Source organism: Ailuropoda melanoleuca, chromosome 7, assembly GCF_002007445.2.
Source record: "Ailuropoda melanoleuca isolate Jingjing chromosome 7, ASM200744v2, whole genome shotgun sequence".
NCBI classification, from domain to species: domain Eukaryota; kingdom Metazoa; phylum Chordata; class Mammalia; order Carnivora; family Ursidae; genus Ailuropoda; species Ailuropoda melanoleuca.
The window spans coordinates 23,664,173-23,683,914 of NC_048224.1; the positions used below are offsets into that span (position 1 = coordinate 23,664,173).

Here is a 19,742-nt window from a genome sequence, read left to right on the forward strand (position 1 = left end):
CCTAAACATAATTCCTAATTTCCTTTCTCTTTTGACAGTGTATCATTCTTGTCATAGTGAAGAGAAGTGTCCCCCTTGTACTTTCCTAACTCAGAAGTGGTGCATGGGGAAACACGAGGTAAGTTTTCACTCTCAAGTGTTCATTGTTCCAGCTAGAGATTTATGATTGAATTACTTTTGGAATTGTTAGTCTCATTGTTTCTCAAAGTAAAAATATACTCCAAGAAGCAGAAGTTTGCTGTTGCCACTTTTTTCTTCTCTCTTAATTAAGATATAATTTGCATAAAATAACATCTACCCACCACCACGCTGTGGCTAAATGCTGATAGAAGAAATAGAAGAGTCCGGGGCACCTGGGTGGCTCAGTTGGTTGAGCGTCCAACTCTTGATTTCAGTTCAGGTCATGATCTCAGGGTCATGAGATCCAGCCCCACATCAGGTTCTGCGCTCAACAGGGAGTCTGCTTCTCTATGTCTCTCTTTCTCCCTCTCCCTCCCCCTTCCACTGACCCTCCCCTTGCTCACGTGCTCTCTCTCTCTCTAAAATAAATACATCTAAAAAAAATAAAATAAGATTTATCCCTATAAGTGTACAGGTTCTTGAATTTTGACAAAACATTCATGCAGTCACGTAATCACCAACATGGTCAAGATGTAGAATAGTTCATTCACCCCCAAATATTCCTTTGTGTCTCTATGTTTATTTCACCGCCTACCTCCAGGCCCTGGCAACCAGTGATCTATTGTCTGTCCCAGTAGTTTTGCCTTTTCCGGAATGTCACATAAATGAAATCATAAAATGGGTAGTATTTTGAGCCTCTTTTGCTATCATTTTTACTCTGGTTGCAATCAAGTGAAGGTCAATTGGCCTTGAGACTTGAGAACATAGGCTGTGTTCAGAGACAACTTTTAGGTTAACCAGAATAGGAGAGGTTGCTAGCCTGGGTAAAGGTGTTACAGTGAGAGCATCCCAAGATGGAGGTGGTCTCACCACCAGCTGCCACAGTTCCTTCCTCTATGCCCTGTGCAGCTTCCTGTCCTGGCCACTGGATCAAAACACCTTCTTCCAGGCTCATCTACACCTCCACGGTGCCACTACCATGAAGGACTTTCATCCTCATTTTCAACTTGTAAGCTTATTTGGCACCATTGACTATAGACCCTTGGAGGCACCTTTAAAAAAATTCTTTATTTTAAAAAATGCATACTCATTATGGACAATTAAGAATGTACAGTGCGATCCAGAAAGAAACACTCTTAACATCTTTATGCATAGATTATCAGGCACACACTTTCTCATATCTATTTATACTATTTTTATGGGGCACCTGGGTGGCTCAATCGGTTAAGTGTCCAACTCTTGATCTCAGCTCAGGTCTTGATCTCAGGGTTGTGAGTTCAAGCCCATGCCCACCGTGGAGCCTATTAAAAAAAAAAAAAAAAGATAATACTATTTTGTAACCTTCTTTTTACTTCATAACATGTTAGCCAAGATTTTTAAAAACTCTTGACATCTATAACAAAGATGCTTTCAGTATCTTTATCTTGATGGACATATTTTCTCCCCTTATTTCCTTGAGTGGTTCTCAAGCCATAGTCCTTATTAGTATTTATTCTTCCTCTATAAATCTCTCTTCCTCTGAGAGTAACCATTCTAAGACATCCATTTATTATCTTTGTGTTGATGGCTTATTTAGACTTCATGCGACAAATATTTACTGCTTACCTATTGTGTGCTAGGTGTAACAAGCCTGGTTCGAGTGATTCAGGAGAGAACAAGGCAGGTGTGACTGCTGCCCTCATGGAGCCTTCACTCTGGGGTGGGAGGCAGGCGTGTAAATAGTCAATTATAAGTGCAGTGGCAGGGCAAGTACAAAGTGCTGAGGGGGATGGAAAGGAGCCCACACCCAGGGAAAGTGTGTGTAGAGGACGTAACCTCCTAAAGGTTAATGAAAAGGTAGGCAAGTAATGAGGGGAGGGGAACACAGGATACAGCATGTGCAAAAATTATCTCTGGACCCTGGCAGTAGTGTAAGTTTTTAGTGATTGGGAACTACATTCTACCAAAGTACTTCTAAAGTGATCCTAAAGCAGTTAGAAGCATGTACGTCCTAGAATTTGGAAGCCTCTTCAAGAGTAAAAGTTATGTGTCACTAGAGTCAAAGTATATTCCTCCTTTTGAGGGTTCTTGAAAGAATTTGAGTGAATAAATGAGTAACCTTCGGTCCCACAGAAATAAAATTCCAGCATCTTTTTCCTGGAAGAAGGTGATTTTTTAAAAAAATGAGTTTGGGGTTTCATGGCCTGTTGCCTCTTAATTTTTTAAATGACAGAGCTGCTTAAAGCTAAGGAGACCATGAGTCAGGAGATGTGAGGAGAGTTGATTATTTATTTATGTAAAATAGCCTTGCCAGCGGTCTTGAAACCATGGGTCAGGGGTGTCCCCAGCCCTCAGGGTTCATGTGTCAACTCAGTGCCCTAGCTGTTTGCAAAGGGGCGGGGGAGATCATCTGATCCTCTCAGTTGGTCATAGCATTTTCAAATACTCCCTAGTTATCTGGTTTCATGTGCTTGTTAGTGTGAATTCTTTTGTATCATAACAAGTATTATTAAATAAGGTTGAGATTTGTTCGTTTTCAAGCTAACCTTTCAGATTTTAAAGATCAGCCGAATTTTTTTCAGATAAAAGTAACTTTTTGAAAATCCAGCTTAAATATGAAGTTAAAACCCATCCCAGATCCCACATGGAGATAAGAATCTGGCTACTTCTGTCTCTCCTAGTTACGAAGCAACATCCCCTGTCACCTGGCTGATATCTCTTGCGGATTACCCTGCAGTGCCACGTTACCGTGTGGGATGCACAAGTGTCAGAGACTTTGTCACAAAGGAGAGTGTCTTGTGGACGAGGCCTGCAAGCAGCCCTGCATCACCCCCAGAGCTGACTGTGGCCACCCGTGTATGGCGCCCTGCCACCCCAGCTCACCCTGCCCCATGACTGCTTGTAAAGCCAAGGTGCGTATTCCTGGCTCCAGATAGGGCATTGACTGTGGTTCTGGGGCTGCTCATGAGTCCAGAGCTGCCTGCAGAGGCACTTAGGTACACATTCTAACCAGAGGTCTTTGGTTGCAAGGAACCAATAAGTTAGCAAGAGAAAGGTGGAGTAAATTATACAGATTTCTGTCTGCCCAGCTTGAAATGGCCTTTTAGTTCAGGAGGTACCCACTGCCACCTGACCACAGGCTCTGTCTCTCTCCCTTAGAGCAGTTTCTCAAGAGAGACTCGGATTGCCTGCTCCATTTATTCAACAAATACATAAGTGTTTTGTGCAAGATGTTTTGCTAGATGCTGGGGCTGTACCAGTGAATAGGAGACACGTGGTCCCTTCATTTAGACGGGACAGATATTGACTACTCACTCAGGTAATGAATTACGACTGTGGTGAACAAGAAGTTACACCTTTGTAGAGGGTGCTGTGAGAGCATGTGAGTGGGAGACTTAGCCGGGTCTGAGGGATCTAGGCAAAGTCTCCCTGAGGAGATGACAGCAGATGCATGAGGCGAACTTGATTAGGCTTTGGATGGTCCTGGCCAGATTCAGTGGTAAAAACTTTAGGCCTGCCCTTTCAGGTAGGGTTAAGGACACGAGTAGTTCCCAGAAAGTGTCACCGTAGAGTGAACGGTTCCCTCCTAGCGTGTCAGCTGCCACGTTGTCAGTTGCGTGTATGGTTAGCTTCCTCCATCCTGAAGGGTAGCCACTCACTGTCTGTATCTTCTGCCATGGTTTGATTTGAGAGCGGCGTTAAAAGTGAAACCTGCCTATTCACATGGTTTCCATGTGCTAAAAGTCACTCCATGTTAATCTTATTTCAGATAGAGCTGCAGTGTGAATGTGGACGAAGAAAAGAGATGATGATTTGCTCTGAAGCATCCAGTACTTATCAAAGGTTAGTGCTGCTTAAATGTTAACAGTGGTGGATCTCCGTACACAGAGGGTACCCATGTGTTTACATGTGTTTATTGTCGAATCCTTGCAACTTTTGTCAAGTTTGGAAAGTTTTTTTTCTTTTTTTTTTAGAAAGAGCTTGTGCAGGGGTGCCTGGGTGGCTCAGTTGGTTAAGCATCTGACTCTTGGTTTTGTCTCAGGTCATGATCTTGTGGTCATGGAATAGAGCCCCGCTTTGGGCTCTGCACTCAGCAAGGAGTCTGCTTCAGATTCTCTCTCCCTCCGGCTTGTGCTCTCTCTTGCTCTCAAATAAATAAATAAATAAATAAATATCTTTTTTTAAAAAAGTGTGCAAGCTGGGAGTCGTGGGAAGGGCGGATGGAGAGAGAATCTTAAGCAGACTCCCCACTGTGCGGAGCCAGACACAGGGCTCAATCCCATGACCCTGAGATAACGGCCTGAGCTGAAATCAAGAATCAGACACTTAACAGAGTGATCCACCCAAGTGTCCCTGGAAAGTTCTTTAAAATAAATTTTCCTGAATCTAGTTTTTCTGGTTTAGAGAAAAAGTACTGCTTTGTGTCCCTTTCCTTCCTTAACTTTCATTTGTAAAATGACCTTTTTATTTTTCCTCCTCTTTCTTTCCCTCTCTCTCCCTTCTGGTCTTACTACACCATGAGATCAGAAGGGATGATATCCCGAAGTTGTATGAATTGCTTTAAGATCCCACCACTTGTGGTGGCATAGCCAGGACCAAGTCCTGTGCTCCTCTTCTGTAGTGGAGGTTTCTGACTGTTGTGAACTGTCTTTGCAGCCTCCTGAAATCCTGGGGCTGGGTGTGGCAGAAAGGGATCTCAGTAAGGAGGTGAAGGTGTTAGGGCTGGATGGTTGTGTGTTTCTCTGATTACATGCAGAGATGTGTCATGGAGATAGGATTTTGAGAGTATGAAGACATCAGAGTGGCTTTGACATCAGTGGGTTTGAATACTGACTAAATGCCAGGCACTGGCCTGGATATTCAAGGGGGTTTGAATAGACTATCTCATTGCTTCTAATGGAGCTACTTAGAATCTAATTGAGGAGATAGGACATAAATGTGTGGGTAGTTCAAATAGATGGGTGTCTGAGGCCCACGAATTGTCCAGTGGTAGATTCAACTTGAAAGAAGCCTTCTGTATACCTAGTATTAGGACATTCCTGGGAAACTGCAGTGCCTTTTCTTCCTTTCTTTTTTATACTTCAGAATAGCTGCTATTTCCATGGCCTCTAAAATAACAGACATGCAGCTTGGAGATTCAGTGGAAATCAGCAAGTTAATTACTAAGAAGGAAATTCACCAAGCCAGGTAATTTTTAAAATCTGTGTCTGTTCGAGTTAATTTCCAGAGGGCAAGAACCATTCATTTGTCTCAATCTCCCACAGCGAAGCCTTGCACACACAGTCGGTACACCAACAGACATTTGATGTTAAGAGACCACACTCACTCCAATCCCACGAATCTTACTTAGGATATAGCTTTTCCAGGCCTCTCTTCAAACAGTAGCCAGATGGAGCAGAGACCTAGATGTGTCCAGCCCAACCCACAGAGAACCAGCTATGTCGAGAGAGGGAGGTGGGGCTGCCAGAGTGTCATTGGGAACATTTTGTTTTGTTTCATTTTGTGGTTTTTTTTTTTTTTTAAACACTGATCTAGTGGACTTCTTAGAACTGATTTTTTTTTTAATGATTTTATTTATTTATTTGTCAGAGCATGCGTGTGCACACAGGCAAGGGGAGCAGCAGGCAGAGGGAGAAGCAGGCTTCCCACTGAGCAGGGAGCCCGATGCAGGACTCAATCCCAAAACCCTGGGATCATGACCTGAGCCGAAGGCAGATGCTTAATGAACTGAGCCACCCCTGCATCCCAACTGTGGGAGCGTTTTGGGGACAATTTGAGGCCCTTCTGAGGGCTCCTAGGTTCGATTCCCATAACCCAGAGGCCTGCCCACCTGACCTTGAGAGGGACCTCATGCAATCATGTTTCTGCCAGAGTTTACTCTGTTTCCAGGATGACAAAGAACTTGTTGCTGGATAGGAACTGTGAAAATCTATGCCCTGACTTTATCTTTTTCATTTGTTTCTCAAGGCTGGAGTGTGATGAGGAATGTTTAGCCTTGGAAAGGAAAAAGTAAGTCATTTCAGCTGCTTTTTATCTCCTTGTTCTTGAGCTCTGTGTAATTAATAGGGAGCAAGCGTTCACACAGCACCTGCTCTGAGTCTTTTTCTGCTTTTGGAGATTAAGAGAAATTCGATCATCAGGAATTGAAATGTCTAAGGATAAACCACTTAGATGATTTCAGCATATTTCTGAAACATGAGCTTGTTGGTTTGGGGCATGGTATAAACATCAGTGCCACAGCATACTTATTCACTGACTGGCAGACTTCCTGATTCCAGTGGAGATAAGAAGCTTAAAATTTTTTTAATGACCTTTTATGTTGAAGTATTAACATACATATAGAAAGATCAGAAGTGTACAGATCAGTGAGTCATCATAAAGTAAATACAGTGATGTAATCAGCACCCAGGTCAAGAAATAGGAAATTACCAGAACACTTATGTATACTCCACAAAGATAAAATGCCTATCCTGACTTCTAACACTTTAGTTTTGTCTGTTTTTGAACTTTATATAAATGATGAAATCTTACAGTTTGCATTATTTTTGTCTGCCTTCGTTCATTACATTTGTGATATTCTTCTTGTTGCATGTAGCAATACTTTGTTCATTTGCATTGCTGCATGATATTTTATTGTATTAAGATATCATTTATTTATCATTCTACCATTAATAGGTATGTGTGTGGTTATCTGTATCGGGCTATTACAAATAATGCTCTGTTAAGAACATCCGTATATTCCCTTTGCTGTATGTACATACTCGTTTCTGTTAGTTACAAACTTAGGAGTAGAATTACCGATTAATAGGTTATTCATATGTTCAGCTTTAGTCGGCTCTAGGCAATGGTATCCAAAATGGTTGTATCACATTATACTCCTACCAGCAGGGTAATAGTTCCCACTTTTATTAGTGCTTAGAATTGTCGGTCTTTTTTATTGTAATCTGTTCTTGTAAATGTATACCCGGATGTCACTGAGCTTTTAGTTTATATTTCCCTGACTAGTGAAGTTGACTTTTTTATATGTTTATTGGCAACTTGGATATCCCTTTTTGTGAAGTGCCTATTCAACTCTTGCTTATTTTCTAATTGTGTTGTCTTTTTCATATTGATTAGAAGTTCTTTATACATTTTGGATGTGAATCCTTTTTTGTTTTTTTTATATTATATTTTCCTGCACTTCGTGCTTTCAGTTTTCACTCTCTTAATGGTATCTTTTGATAAGCAGAAGTTTCTAATTTTAATGTAGTCCAGTTTATCAGTCTTTTCCTTAGTGACTAGTGCTTTTTATGTCTTGTTTTAAGAAGTATTTGTCTATCCTGAGGTCATGATGATAACACTGTTATTGTCTAGAAGCTGTATCACGTATTACTTGTCACGTTTAGATCTACAGTTGAGCTTGGTTTAAGGAGAGTTCACAGTTCAGTTTTTTTCCATATGAATATTCATGTAACCAGTACTGTTATCAAGATGTCCATTTCTCAGTCTTTCCAATGCCATTTGTCTTAAATCAAGTATTCATATCGTGTGTGAATCTATTTCTGAGCTCCTTCTCTTCCATCACTCAAGTATCATACTCTTAATTGTTGTACCTTTATAACAATAAAGTTCTTAATATCTGATAGTAGCTCTCTTCCAGCATGGTTCTTCTTCAAGATTAACTTGGCTATTCTTGAGCATTTGCATTTCCATTTAAACTTTAGAGTTAGCTTATCAGTATCTGCCCCAAAACCTACTAAGATTTTTATTGAATTGGCATTTAATTTATAGATCAATTGGGGGAGGTTTGACATTTTTATAATATTAAGTCTCTTCATCCATGAGCAAGGTATATCCTTCCATTTATTCCTGTCTTCTTTGATTTCTCTCAATAATACTTTATAGTTTTCTGTATACAGATTTTGTACATCTTTCAGTAGATTTGTTCCTTGCTATTTGATGTTTTTTGACACTTTTTAAAATGGTTATTTTTCTTGTGTCACTTTTTTTTTCTTTTTGCTCAGCTACCCCCCTCCTCTCCCCTCCTGTATCACTTTTAAATCTAATTTAAAAAAAAAAAAATTTCTAATTGCCCTGTTGCTGGTATATAGAAATAGAATTGATGTTTGTTGACCTGTATTCACAGCCTTGCTAAATTCACTTACTATTTCATGCCCTCTTCCAATAATAGTTTCATTTCTTTACAATTCTTTTTTCTTTTTCTTGCCTTATTGCTAGAGCCTCCACTACAATATTGAATAGAAGGTGGTGATGATAGACATTCCTGACATCAGACAGCTTTGACTATTTCACCATTATATATGATGTTTCCTGTTAGTTATTTGAAGATACTCTTTATTAGATTAAGGGGCATTTATTCAGTGACCCATAGACTTCCTGATTCTAACAGAGATTGATTAAAAGGTATAGCCCTCTAAATGTTAACAATTGGAGAACTTAAGTGAACTGGTATACAGACAGTCCCCAACTTACAGTGATTTGACTTACAATTTTTCAACTTCACAATGGTGTAAAAGCAATACACATTCGGTAGAAACCATACCTCAAATTTTGAATTTTGATCTTTTCTCGGGGTAGCAATATGCAGTCCAGTGTTCTCTTTTGATACTGGGCAGTGACAGCGACCTACAGCTCCCAGTCAGCCATGTAGTCACAAGCGTAAACGACCCATACACTTAACCATTCTGTTCCCATACAGCCATTCTGTTTTTCACTTTCAGTACAGTGTTCAGTAAATTACATGGGATGTTCAACACTTAGTTATAAAATAGGCTTTGCGGGGCGCCTGGGTGGCTCAGTCAGTTGAGTGTCCGACTCTTGGTTTCAGCCCAGGTCATGATCATAGGGTCATGGGATTGAGCCCCGTGTCAGGCTCTGCGCTCAGCGGGGTGTCTGCTTCAGATTCTCTCCCTCTGCCCCTCCCCCCCCCACTCTCACATGTGCATGTGCACACACACACACTCTCTGAAATAAATAAAATCTTAAAAAATAAAATGAGCTGTGTGTAAGATGATTTTGCCCAGCTTACTAAGGTAAGTGTTCTGAGCACATTTAAGGTAGACTAGGCCAAGCTATGATGTTTGGTAGGTTAGATATATTAAATGCATCTTTGACTTACAATATTTTGAATTTACAGTGGTTTTATCATTATAATATTTTTGTCACTTTGAAAATTTCTCAAGATAAATAGCTAAACAAAAACAGACAAATGCAGACAAAGTATAGTTCTATTTTATCTTGAAATTTGCCTTTCCACTATTGTTAACAGTACCTCTTTAAGTGGCTAAATGTGTAAGAGGTATATAATAAATAATAGCACTGCCCAAATTTCCCTTGGCTTGACCCTTATGATAACTATAATAACTGCTGTTCAAAACTCTTGACCTTTAAGAACCATCAGTCACAGTGTTCGAGCTGCAAAATGTGAACTGAGCCATGAGTATTCAGAAATGCTGTAGTGAATACACAGGAGGCCTCTAAAGCATGGAAGTGCACCTTTGTGTAGTTGAGAGACAGTATTATATAGTAGACTAGAGTCACATTACCTGGATTTGAATCCTGCCTTCACAAATCACTTAGCTATGTGACATTCAGCAAGTCCGTATTCTTTTGAAGCTTTAATGTTCATAAAAATCTGTGGAAATGGTGACCATGTATGCCTCCCACAGTTGTTGTGAGGATTAAATTAGTTATTAGTTAGCCTCAGTAAATTTAGTTACTGATTAGAACTGGCTCTCTCGGGGCACCTGGTTGGCTCAGTGTTAAGCGTCTGCCTTTTTAAAAATTAAAAATCTTAGGGGCATCTGGGTGGCTCAGTCAGTTAAGCGTCTGCCTTCAGCTCAGGTCGTGATCCCAGAGTCCTGGGATTGAGCCCCGCATCGGTCCCTTTGTTTGGCAGGGGGGAGCCTGCTTCTCCCTCTTCCTCTGCCTGCCACTCCCTGCTTGTCTCCCTCTCTCTCTGTCAAATAAATAAATAAAATCTTTTAAAAAATAAAAATTAAAAAATTAAATCTTTTTTTTTTTTTTTTAATTTTATTTATTCATTCATGAGAGACAGACCGAGGCCAGGGCGGAGGGAGAAGCAGGGAGCCCGATGTGGTGCTTGATCCCAGGACCCTGGGATCATGACCTGAGCCAAAGGCAGATGCTTAATCATCTGAGCCATCCAGGTGCCCTAAAAAATTAAATCTTAAAAAAATACCATCTAGGGGCGCCTGGGTGGCACAGCGGTTAAGCGTCTGCCTTCGGCTCAGGGCGTGATCCCGGCGTTATGGGAGAGCCCCACGTCAGGCTCCTCTGCCATGAGCCTGCCTCTTCCTCTCCCACTCCCCCTGCTTGTGTTCCCTCTCTCGCTGGCTGTCTCTATCTCTGTCGAAATAAATAAATAAAATCTTTAAAAAAAAAAAAATACCATCTAACGTTGCGAACATACATTCTGTTGCAGAAATGAAAAACTGACAGGCCAGATTCAGCCCACAGATATATTTTATTGGTGTTTAAATTTGAATTTGTGACCAACTAATCAAAACATCAAAAAATCTCTCTTGAAAATTTCTCTCAAAAATTTGAAAATTAAGCTTAAACCAGATTCTTATGGGCATTAAACTTGCAAGAGACCCCTATCTCAGTGTAAACAAAAATTGTACTAAGTGCTAAGCTGAATTTTTTTTCTCTTTACAAAAGAAAGACATAACTGAGTGTTGGGGTGCCATGAAACTCATCCACTGCCAGTCAAAACACAAATGGGCAGTTGTGGAAAACTCAGACCGTGTTGCTCATAAGTCTGACATCCATACCATCTCAACCAGTAATCCCACACCTGGAAATATTTTCCAGAGAAATAACCTTAGAAGTTTTTGCCCAGTGATACTGTGTCACTTAAAATCTCAATGTTTAGGCTAAATTCTGGTATATATATAATTAGAAGATTATGCAGCTATTAAAACAGTAAATGTGAAAAACAAGTAGTAAAATGAGAAATGCCAATCATATAATGATAGGTGAAAAAGGTGCCAAGCTGGGTTTTTTGGTTTTGTTTTGTTTCTTTAAGATTTTATTTATTTATTTGACAGAGAGAGACAGCCAGCGAGAGAAGGAACACAAGCAGGGGGAGTGGGAGAGGAAGAACCAGGCTCCTAGCAGAGGAGCCTGATGTGGGGCTCAATCCCAGGACTCTGAGATCACGCCCTGAGCCGAAGGCAGACGCTTAACAACTGAGCCACCAGGCGCCCCTAAAATTTTATTTTTAAGTAATCTCTACACCCACCGTGGGGCTCGAACTTATAACCCAGAGATCACAAGTCACATGTTCCACTGACTGAACCAGCCAGGTGCCCCAGATGCCAAGTTTTATACACTAATTGCAACTACTTAAAGGGAAAAAAATCTGAAAGGAAGTGTACTAAAATATAGTGCTTATGTTGTTAATGGAATCCTTCCCTTTATTTTCCAGATTTTCTGTGATACTGATTTTAATGTTTATGTGTCTACTTTGTGTATCTGATGTTTAGGTGAAACCTCAGAGACTGCCATCCCCCACTGACCACTCCCAGTGCTCTCATTCCTCACCCCCCTTCTCTTCACCAGATAACCCAGGCTGCCAGTGTCAGCCCATTTGGTTCACTCAGACCCACACAGATTTGTCTTGTTTATTTTCTTCTAGGAAGACAAATCATATCTTGTCCCAAGTTCTTATTCCCTCCTTTAATAATTGGGTTTACTGAAATGGCATCATTAATATATAAAGAACTTAGGACATGGGGGGCACTCTGTGTTACTATAAGAAGTTTTCCTCCCCTTCCTTTCCTTTTATTTACTTCTCTCTTATTTTCAGGCGGTTAGCAGAGGCATTTCACATTAGTGAGGATTCCGATCCTTTCAATGTACGTTCTTCAGGGTCAAAATTCAGTGACAGTTTAAAAGACGACGCCAGGTATGTATGTAACTTGTTACCAGCTTTCTTAATTGTGGCTTATAAAAGTGTTTGGTCTTTTAAGATGCAGTAACTAATACGTACTCCTCTGTGATTGAGCCAGTTAAAGTTTGTATATCTATTACAAGAGATTATATGATGTTTAATAAAAATCCTTTCTTGGTTTTTCACAGTTGTCCCCTTGAAGAATTGAGCATGGGGTTTGGGGTGGGGGCGGGATGGACCCTGTAGTAGACGTTTGGGCCTCGCTAGGGCTTGGACTAGCCTGACCTGAGAGATCTGTGACTACCGACATGAGCCCTCACTTGGGCAGTAACAGCTCTTATTTTCCTCCTGGCCCTCCAGACAGCTCTTTCTCCTTCCATCTTCTCCTTTCTCATACTTGTTTTCTCTTTTTGTCTTCCTTTGTTAGTCACAGTCAGTCTTTTGTTATCTGACAATTCCTGGCCTTTGCCATTTTTCTCCCCACGGTGTTCATTGTCTGCAGGTTATGGGCAGAGAGCATGGGTGGAAGGGATTCTCAAAGAGCAAGAACAGATGAAATTAACTGTGGTGATTTCTCATTTCAGGAAGGATTTAAAGTTTGTCAGTGACATTGAAAAAGAAATGGAAGCCCTTGTGGAGGCCGTGAACAAGGTTGAAGTCAAAACACCCAACTGGACATGTCTCTAAGGCCAGCTTGATTTAAAAAAAAAAAAAAACACCAATCAAGTCCCAGGAACACCATCAGTGTAGAATAGTTACAGGAAAAATTCATAACTTCTTCACTATCCTTATCTTCCCCAAAAGCCCAGCCATTATAACATCCATAGAACCCTTGTCCTGGTTCAGCAAAGATATCCTTGATCAAATTCAGCATAAATAAAAAATCTTAGCTCAGTGCCTAAGATTGGGTAAAGAAGCTCTGGACAGCCGGGGGCATTCAGTAGTGACAGCTGAATGACTGTGGGGTACTTAGGAAGACATGATTTTTGGGGGGCTATTATATGATAGGGCACACTGGTTCTTTTTTACCCCCAAGGCAAGGTAAAAACCCTTGGGTAAAGATCAAAAGTTGAATGACTAGAGCTGAAGTGTTGTGGTTTAGACTCCCTCAAGAGAATGAAGCCCCTGTCCCGGAGGTAGCTTTAAGGGAAAAAGTCTTTAATGTCAGAAGCAGCCAACCCCAGGGTAGCTCCCTCTTTATTCCATGGGTACCGTGACTGAGGATGAGATGCCTGTATTAGTTCCATATCTAATGAAGGTGGATTTCCTTCCCACCATCTCCCTTAGCCCCTGCCCTTCCTCCCTTCCTTCTGTTCCCACTTCCCAGGATACTAACATGAAGGAGAAAATGGAATCTTTGTTCCTCTCCTAATAAGGAAACCCGCGCAAATGTATTTCCCTGCTAGTGTGTCTGTACCTGCACACTCATGATTTTTAGTATAGAACATATTTTTGTAAGAAATTAGATTGTCTTGTTTTATGTCTTCAATTTATTTAGTCATTTCTTGGGTATATCACTTACTTCCCAGTTACCAGCCCCTCAGGAGGAACTATTATACTGTCCACTTAGTTTCTTTTCACTTCCCCTTGCTCTAACCCTGGCCAGCTGCTACTGTTGTGGCTCACAGAATAGATGAAGGAAATGCATCAGACCTCATCCTCCCAAACCCCTTGGCTTGCTTGGCAGCCGGGAAAATACCATATGCTGTGGGCCTCTAAAACTCAGCCACCTCTTTGTTGACCCAGATGTTTGGTGTGGTAGGAAGGACCTTTGTAAGTATATTGTTTTCAGGATTTTATCAGTCAGTCATCTTTTCCCTCAATACAGGGAAAGAATAGTAAGAAGAGCCACTGCTTCCCTCCCATGAACAGAGACCACCGCCGGATCATCCACGACCTGGCCCAAGTGTATGGCCTGGAGAGCGTGAGCTATGACAGTGAGCCAAAGCGCAATGTCGTGGTCACTGCAGTCAGGTGGGTTGATCTTGCCATCACAGGAGGAACTGCTCATTGCAGCAAGCTGGACCTCGGAAGCAAGGTCTATCCACATTTGCTTGCCTTACTTCCTCTCCTAGCTGGCTAGCCTTTCTGACATGATCAGAAGGTCTGAACCAGAGAGCAAAGTCCATGCTTCAGTCCAGGGACAGACATGCCTAAAGGCATGCAAGGCTCTTGTCTGCCCCATTCATGAGCGACACTGGAGGCAGCATTTCCTCAGGCACAGGGAACAGACCCTGAGGGCCTGGGTTGAGTGCCTGCCTATCACATCTGTCTGTCCCTTCTTCCCTTGTTCCCCTGGCATGATGAAAACAAAAAATGCTGGACTCTGATTCAGGGCATCCCTCATAAATAGTGTTTGCCGTTAGGGGAAACGGAGGCTGTAGCATGAGCTGGGAAGTGACAGGGAGGATCTAGGGTCACTGTCGGAACTTGACAGAGTAAGTCCTTACCAGTGAAGAAGACTTGAGCATGGGAGGAGAGGGAGCAGGTACCAGGCCCAGGCAGAGGTGGGTGGAAAGACGAGGGTTAAATGAAGGTGACTGTGCCTGAGAGGAGATGGGTCACATCAGAGGACTGAGCAGCAGCACAGTGAAAGTCATGACTGGATTTCCAGTGGTCTGCCTGTCTCCACAAACAATTCTCACTTTTCAATACTTTGTGTTCTGACTTTTATCAGAGGGAAGTCCATTTGTCCTCCTACCACGCTGACAGGTGTCCTTGAAAGGGAAATGCAGTCACGGCCTCCACCACCAATTCCTCATCACAGACATCAGGCAGACAAGTAAGGATCCTTCAGCTGCTTTTCAAAGGCCTTGTCTATTCAGAGAAGCCAGCAGGGGCTGAACTGTCCAGGACTCCACCAGCCATTGGCGACCTCTCAGGCCTGGCCTTGGGGTACTTTGTTCAAATAAGTAAGGTTTGACTGGAATGTCAGACATTTGTTCATGCCAGCGGGGTCCCAAGTTTGATGTTTGTAATGCCCACTTTCCCTCTGGGGAAAAGTCACTGGACATAACTTCCATGGATTGGTTTGAATAATTTTTACAACAAAAACATATATTCGTGATTTAAAGAGAAAAGAAAACCACATTAGCAAGCAGCAAGTCTCAGGAGCAGGGAAGGAGCACCATCCCTGTTTCCCTTACTGTGACTGAGGCAGCATTGCTGAAAGTTGCTCTGAAACCCAGCAGGGTCCCTAATGCTGTTCTGGCCTTCCACACAGCAGCCGTACAGGAAACTCTTATACAAAACCTCTGGGAGGGAGGGAGGGGCAGTTTACAGGGTCACCATGATGGCCTTAGCAATCACTGTTCCCGAGGACTGGACAGGACAGCTAGGTGTTGCCCATTGGGCATAACCTTGGCAAGGATTGTCTAGATTAGTGTAGTTCCCCAGGACCGGCCTGCTTCAGTCCTGGAGAGCAGAAGGCCTGGATTCCAGTCAGCCCAGCTCCGTCTCCACGTGGGCAGTGGTTTTGGAGATGTGAGGGTATTCCACATGTTACTCCACAGCTCTGTCCAGTACCGCCTCCACGTAACCACGTGGGATCTTTGGCTTTTTTACGCCATGCTATCTTTTCTTCCCTTTGTTTGCTTTGTTTTTGTATTAAACTTTATTGTGGAAAACTTTTAGAGTAGAGATGGTAGTGTTAATATAATGAACCCCTGTGTGCCCATCACCAGATTTCAACAGTTACCAGCTCACGTGGGCCCCACTATCTTATCAAAGCTTTGCAAATGGTAAATCAGTTGATCCTTAACTTTCTGAAGACATTAGTCTGTTTCCCCCAAACAAGAAAAGATTGATCATTCTTTGTTTGCTTTTCAGGAATCCTGCAAGCAGTAATTTACAGAAAATAGCCAAGGAACCAGTAATTGACTACTTTGATGTCCAGGACTAAGAAGATCAAGATGCACTTAGATAAAAGAATGATTAGGTGTGATGGATACTCGTTTGCCAGCAGATAAATCGTGCTTGTTCCCAACTGCCTGGTGGACTCACACACAGCCTCACAGACTGTCTTATACTGATACGTCCAAAGCATGAGTGTGTCAGAAGTCCCCTTGTCCCCTATTCTGTCTGTATAAAGTGTTTCAGTACGGCCAGATCTCTGACTAGATGGTCACTAGTGATTCAGTCATGTATTTCAGAGGCTCTACCATCACTGTGATTGCTTAGAAGGCTGGGGGAACATTGGGTTTGATTTGAACAAACCAGAATTTTAGCCTAAAGTGGCACTTACTCATAGCCTCATTTATCCCAATTATCCATCTTCCTCTTTAAAATACCTGCAACATCAGCTGCACCTCACTTTTTGGATTAATCCAAACTGATCACAGTCTTCGGAAAGACACAAGTGAACTTCTCAGTCCAAAATACCAAACATATCCAGAATCCCACATGTTGGGTTAAACCCAGCTATCTTATCTGAGTCTTTTGCCAAAAACTCTCATAGGTCTATCTAGTTGAACTTATCTTAGGGGTTCTTGATGCCATCAGTTCTAGACATAGAAAAGGGGTCAGGGTGATTTACAGAATTCCATTTTCTAGAGTCCAGGGACGTTTCTCATCCCATATCACTGAGCCTGTCTGGTGACAGTTTAGTTATATATGCCATGATGGTAGAGGACATAGAGCAAGCTCCTCCTCCTGGCAGTTTCACACCATGGCCTCTGTGTACTGACCAGTGTAGCCCTAACTCCTCTTTGGTTGAGAATGAGTCACAGGTGGATTTACCTTTCCTGTGTTGCTTTCTCCCAGGCCTGGAGCAGCTATAAAGGCTCTCCTTGTCTCTGAGCTCCGGACTTCTGTTTAAATATTCACAAAAGTGTGTAGACAGTCTAGGGCTTATCCCAGTAACCCTCTGGAGTCATTCTTGAGTCTCTGTTAAGGCAAGTGCATTGACAGTTAACATTAGTTTGGCCGTCTCTGCCTTGGCACCCCTCCAGCTTGGAGGCCAGACTTCCAACAACTTCTTTGTCCAGAGCAAGCCCAAGCCCCAGAGCAACAGATTTCAGAAGTGACGTCACGAAACTGGCACTTAGTTTTCATGGGAAAAGCAGGGTCACCCTTTGGTCCTGACCCAGACAGTCTACCTTGAAAGGCAGCAGGTACAGGAGTAAGAAGCAGCAACTGGAGGGAGGAGATGGAAAACTATGGAAATGCCCCTATCTAGACCCATTTAGCACAGGGCCAGTGGGCCCCAAACACAGCAGGAAACCCACAAGTATCTGTTACATCTTTGAAGCAGTGTTTCAGTGGATGAACTGTACATGGAAAGTATCTCAGAATTCAGGAAGCAGGAGACCTGATTCTAGATGCCAGCTCTGCCACATAACTGCCACTCGGTGGAATGGAGGTATCACCTGCCTTACCAGCGTCGTCGTAAGGATTAAAGGAGATAAGACACGTGTAGGTGGCTGATCTATCATGGGTGCTGAAAGTTTATATAAATGATACTTGGGGGTGCCTGACTGGCTCAGCTGGTAGAGCATCTGTCTCTTACTCTTGGGGTCATGATTTCAAGCCGTATGTTGGGTATAGAATTTACTTTTTAAAAAAAATGGGCACCTGGGTAGCTCAGTCCATTAAGCTTTTTTTTTTTTTTTAAGATTTTATTTATTTATTCGACAGAGATAGAGACAGCCCGCGAGAGGTGACACAAGCAGGGGGAGTGGGAGAGGAAGAAGCAGGCTCATAGCAGAGGAGCCTGATGTGGGGCTCGATCCCTTAACACCAGGATCACGCCCTGAGCTGAAGGCAGACGCTTAACCGCCCAGGCGCCCCCAGTCCATTAAGCTTCTGATTCTTGATCTCAGCTCAGGGTTGTGAGATTGAGCTCTGTGCTGGGCGTGGAGGCTGCTTAAGATTCTGTCTCTTCCTCTCCCTCTGCCCCTCCCCCACCCACCTCTCTGTCTGTCTGCCTCTCGCTCCCTTAAAAAAAAAAAAAAAAAGATAGTATCTGGAAAATATATAAGCATCTTCTTCCTCCATACTCTTAGCCAAGTAAAGGTATAGAACGCTAAACAGGCCTCTTCTGGTTAATGCTTATGTGCCTGCCCCGTGCAGCCTTGTGCTAGGGTTGTGGCCTGTTCTTTCACAGTAATGCAGCAGAGGATACATACCTAAACAAATATTTATAATGGAAGTAGTTGGTCTGGCACAAATAAGTCATTAGTCTTATTAAAAGCTGAGTAGAGCCGTAAGGAGTTTCCTGTGGCATGGTAGGAATGGGTTAGCTCTTGTGGTTGGGAGAAGGAAAATGGGAGGAAACAACTGGGCTGAGTCTTAAGACAGTAGATTGCCATTAGGAGAAAAAAAGCATGCCAAGGAAAAGTAAACCGCATAAGACAAGCCCAGGGATGTGGTTTGTGGTAGGGTTGAGGAAGGGTTAGTTGTCCAGAGTGGGAAGACAACTGGAAGGACAGGTGATGAGGCTGGAGAGGCAGAAAGGAAGGGGTCAGCTGTGGAGAGCCATAAGGAGCCACTGGAGTGTCCTAAGCAGAGAATGGCATGACTGGATTTTTGATCGAGTGGGAGTCAGCAAATGTCTTCTGTAAAGGTCCAGATAGGAAATATTTTAGGCTTTGTGAGTCTCTGGCTGTTGCAGCTACCCAACTCTGCCATTGTGATGTGGAAGTGGCCGCAGACAATACAGAAGCAAATGAGTGTGACTCTGCCCCAGGAACACCTTATTTTATAGATACTGAAATTAGAATCTCATACAATTTTTACATGTCACAAAATATCATTTTTTCCAGCAATTTAAAAATGTAAAAACCATTCTTAGCTCATGGGTTGTACAAGAACAGGCAGCAGGCTGCATTTGGCCAAGGACCTTAGTTTGCCCACCCCGTTCTAGAGCAGTGTTCCTGGCAGAGTGTAAAGAAGGGATTGGAGGGTTAACTTGGAGGCAAGAGGCCCAGCCATGAGCTCTAGGGAGTGATCCAAGTGAAAGATGAGGGTGGCATGGGTTAGTGCTGCAAAGAGCAGAGATTCAGGAGATTGGATGGGAAGCTCGGGGTCAGTGGGGAGCTAACACCCTTCGGATCACTAAAGGGGCCCCAGACTTCTTAAGCAAGGGGAAGCTGCTTCTCATAGGTTTGGTGGATTCTCCACTGAGCAGCGGCCTGGGACAAGACTTTACATGAGTGTGGGCTAAAGGGAGCCATTAGTGGAGGAATCCCGTGGGCACCACAAGCCCATACTATTGCTCCCTGAGCATTTAGACCCCGTCCCCTTCCAACCCTACCCTCTTCTTCAGCAGGAGATTCTTTATGGGGCCAGAGCTTTTCAGAGACCCAAGTTCTTATCTCTGGAATTCCCTCTGGCTTGTCCAGCAGGGCTGGCTCCTTTCAACAGTGGTGCCTGTCTGAGGTGCAGTGGGAGGTTGTATTCAGGCTTGGAGATGAAAGCAGCCCTCCTGAATGCAGGGTCTGTATGAAGCAGCTCTGGATCCTGTCCTGGACAGGCCGGAGAAGAGACCACGGGAGGGGAAGGAAGAATGTCAGTCTTGTAAGAGAGGTTCAAAGTCTCAAACGGTGGGTCCTGTGATTTAGGTTTGGGGGAGGGGATCCTTCCAGCGTGGTGTCAGCCTTCTTGCTTCCTGCCTGAAAGCCTGGAGACCTTGTTCTCTGAGGAGAACCTGCCGGTGTGCCTTCTCTTCTAAAATTGGGGCATGAATGCCTGGTCACCTTCACAGACCTGCCTTCCTCATCAGTCCTCT

At 43.0% G+C, this 19,742-nt stretch overlaps 1 protein-coding gene across 4 annotated transcripts in view; it reads left to right on the forward strand.

Moving 5' to 3' along the window:
- The window catches only part of NFX1 (nuclear transcription factor, X-box binding 1), a 72,864-nt gene extending 55,435 nt beyond the window's left edge, over positions 1-17,429 (forward strand). For 2 of the 4 annotated variants that reach the window (XM_019806844.2, XM_002926170.4), the window contains exons 15-24: positions 39-118; positions 2,781-3,011; positions 3,869-3,942; positions 5,185-5,286; positions 6,067-6,108; positions 11,933-12,031; positions 12,601-12,667; positions 13,845-13,990; positions 14,694-14,798; positions 15,845-17,429. In XM_019806844.2, the coding sequence (XP_019662403.1) occupies positions 39-118; positions 2,781-3,011; positions 3,869-3,942; positions 5,185-5,286; positions 6,067-6,108; positions 11,933-12,031; positions 12,601-12,667; positions 13,845-13,990; positions 14,694-14,798; positions 15,845-15,917 (1,019 nt within the window). In that variant the 3' untranslated portion in view covers positions 15,918-17,429. The remainder of the gene's footprint in view (positions 1-38; positions 119-2,780; positions 3,012-3,868; positions 3,943-5,184; positions 5,287-6,066; positions 6,109-11,932; positions 12,032-12,600; positions 12,668-13,844; positions 13,991-14,693; positions 14,799-15,844) is intronic. The other 2 variants (XM_034664019.1, XM_034664018.1) reach the window with 2 other exon arrangements.
- Positions 17,430-19,742: the final 2,313 nt, after the last annotated feature.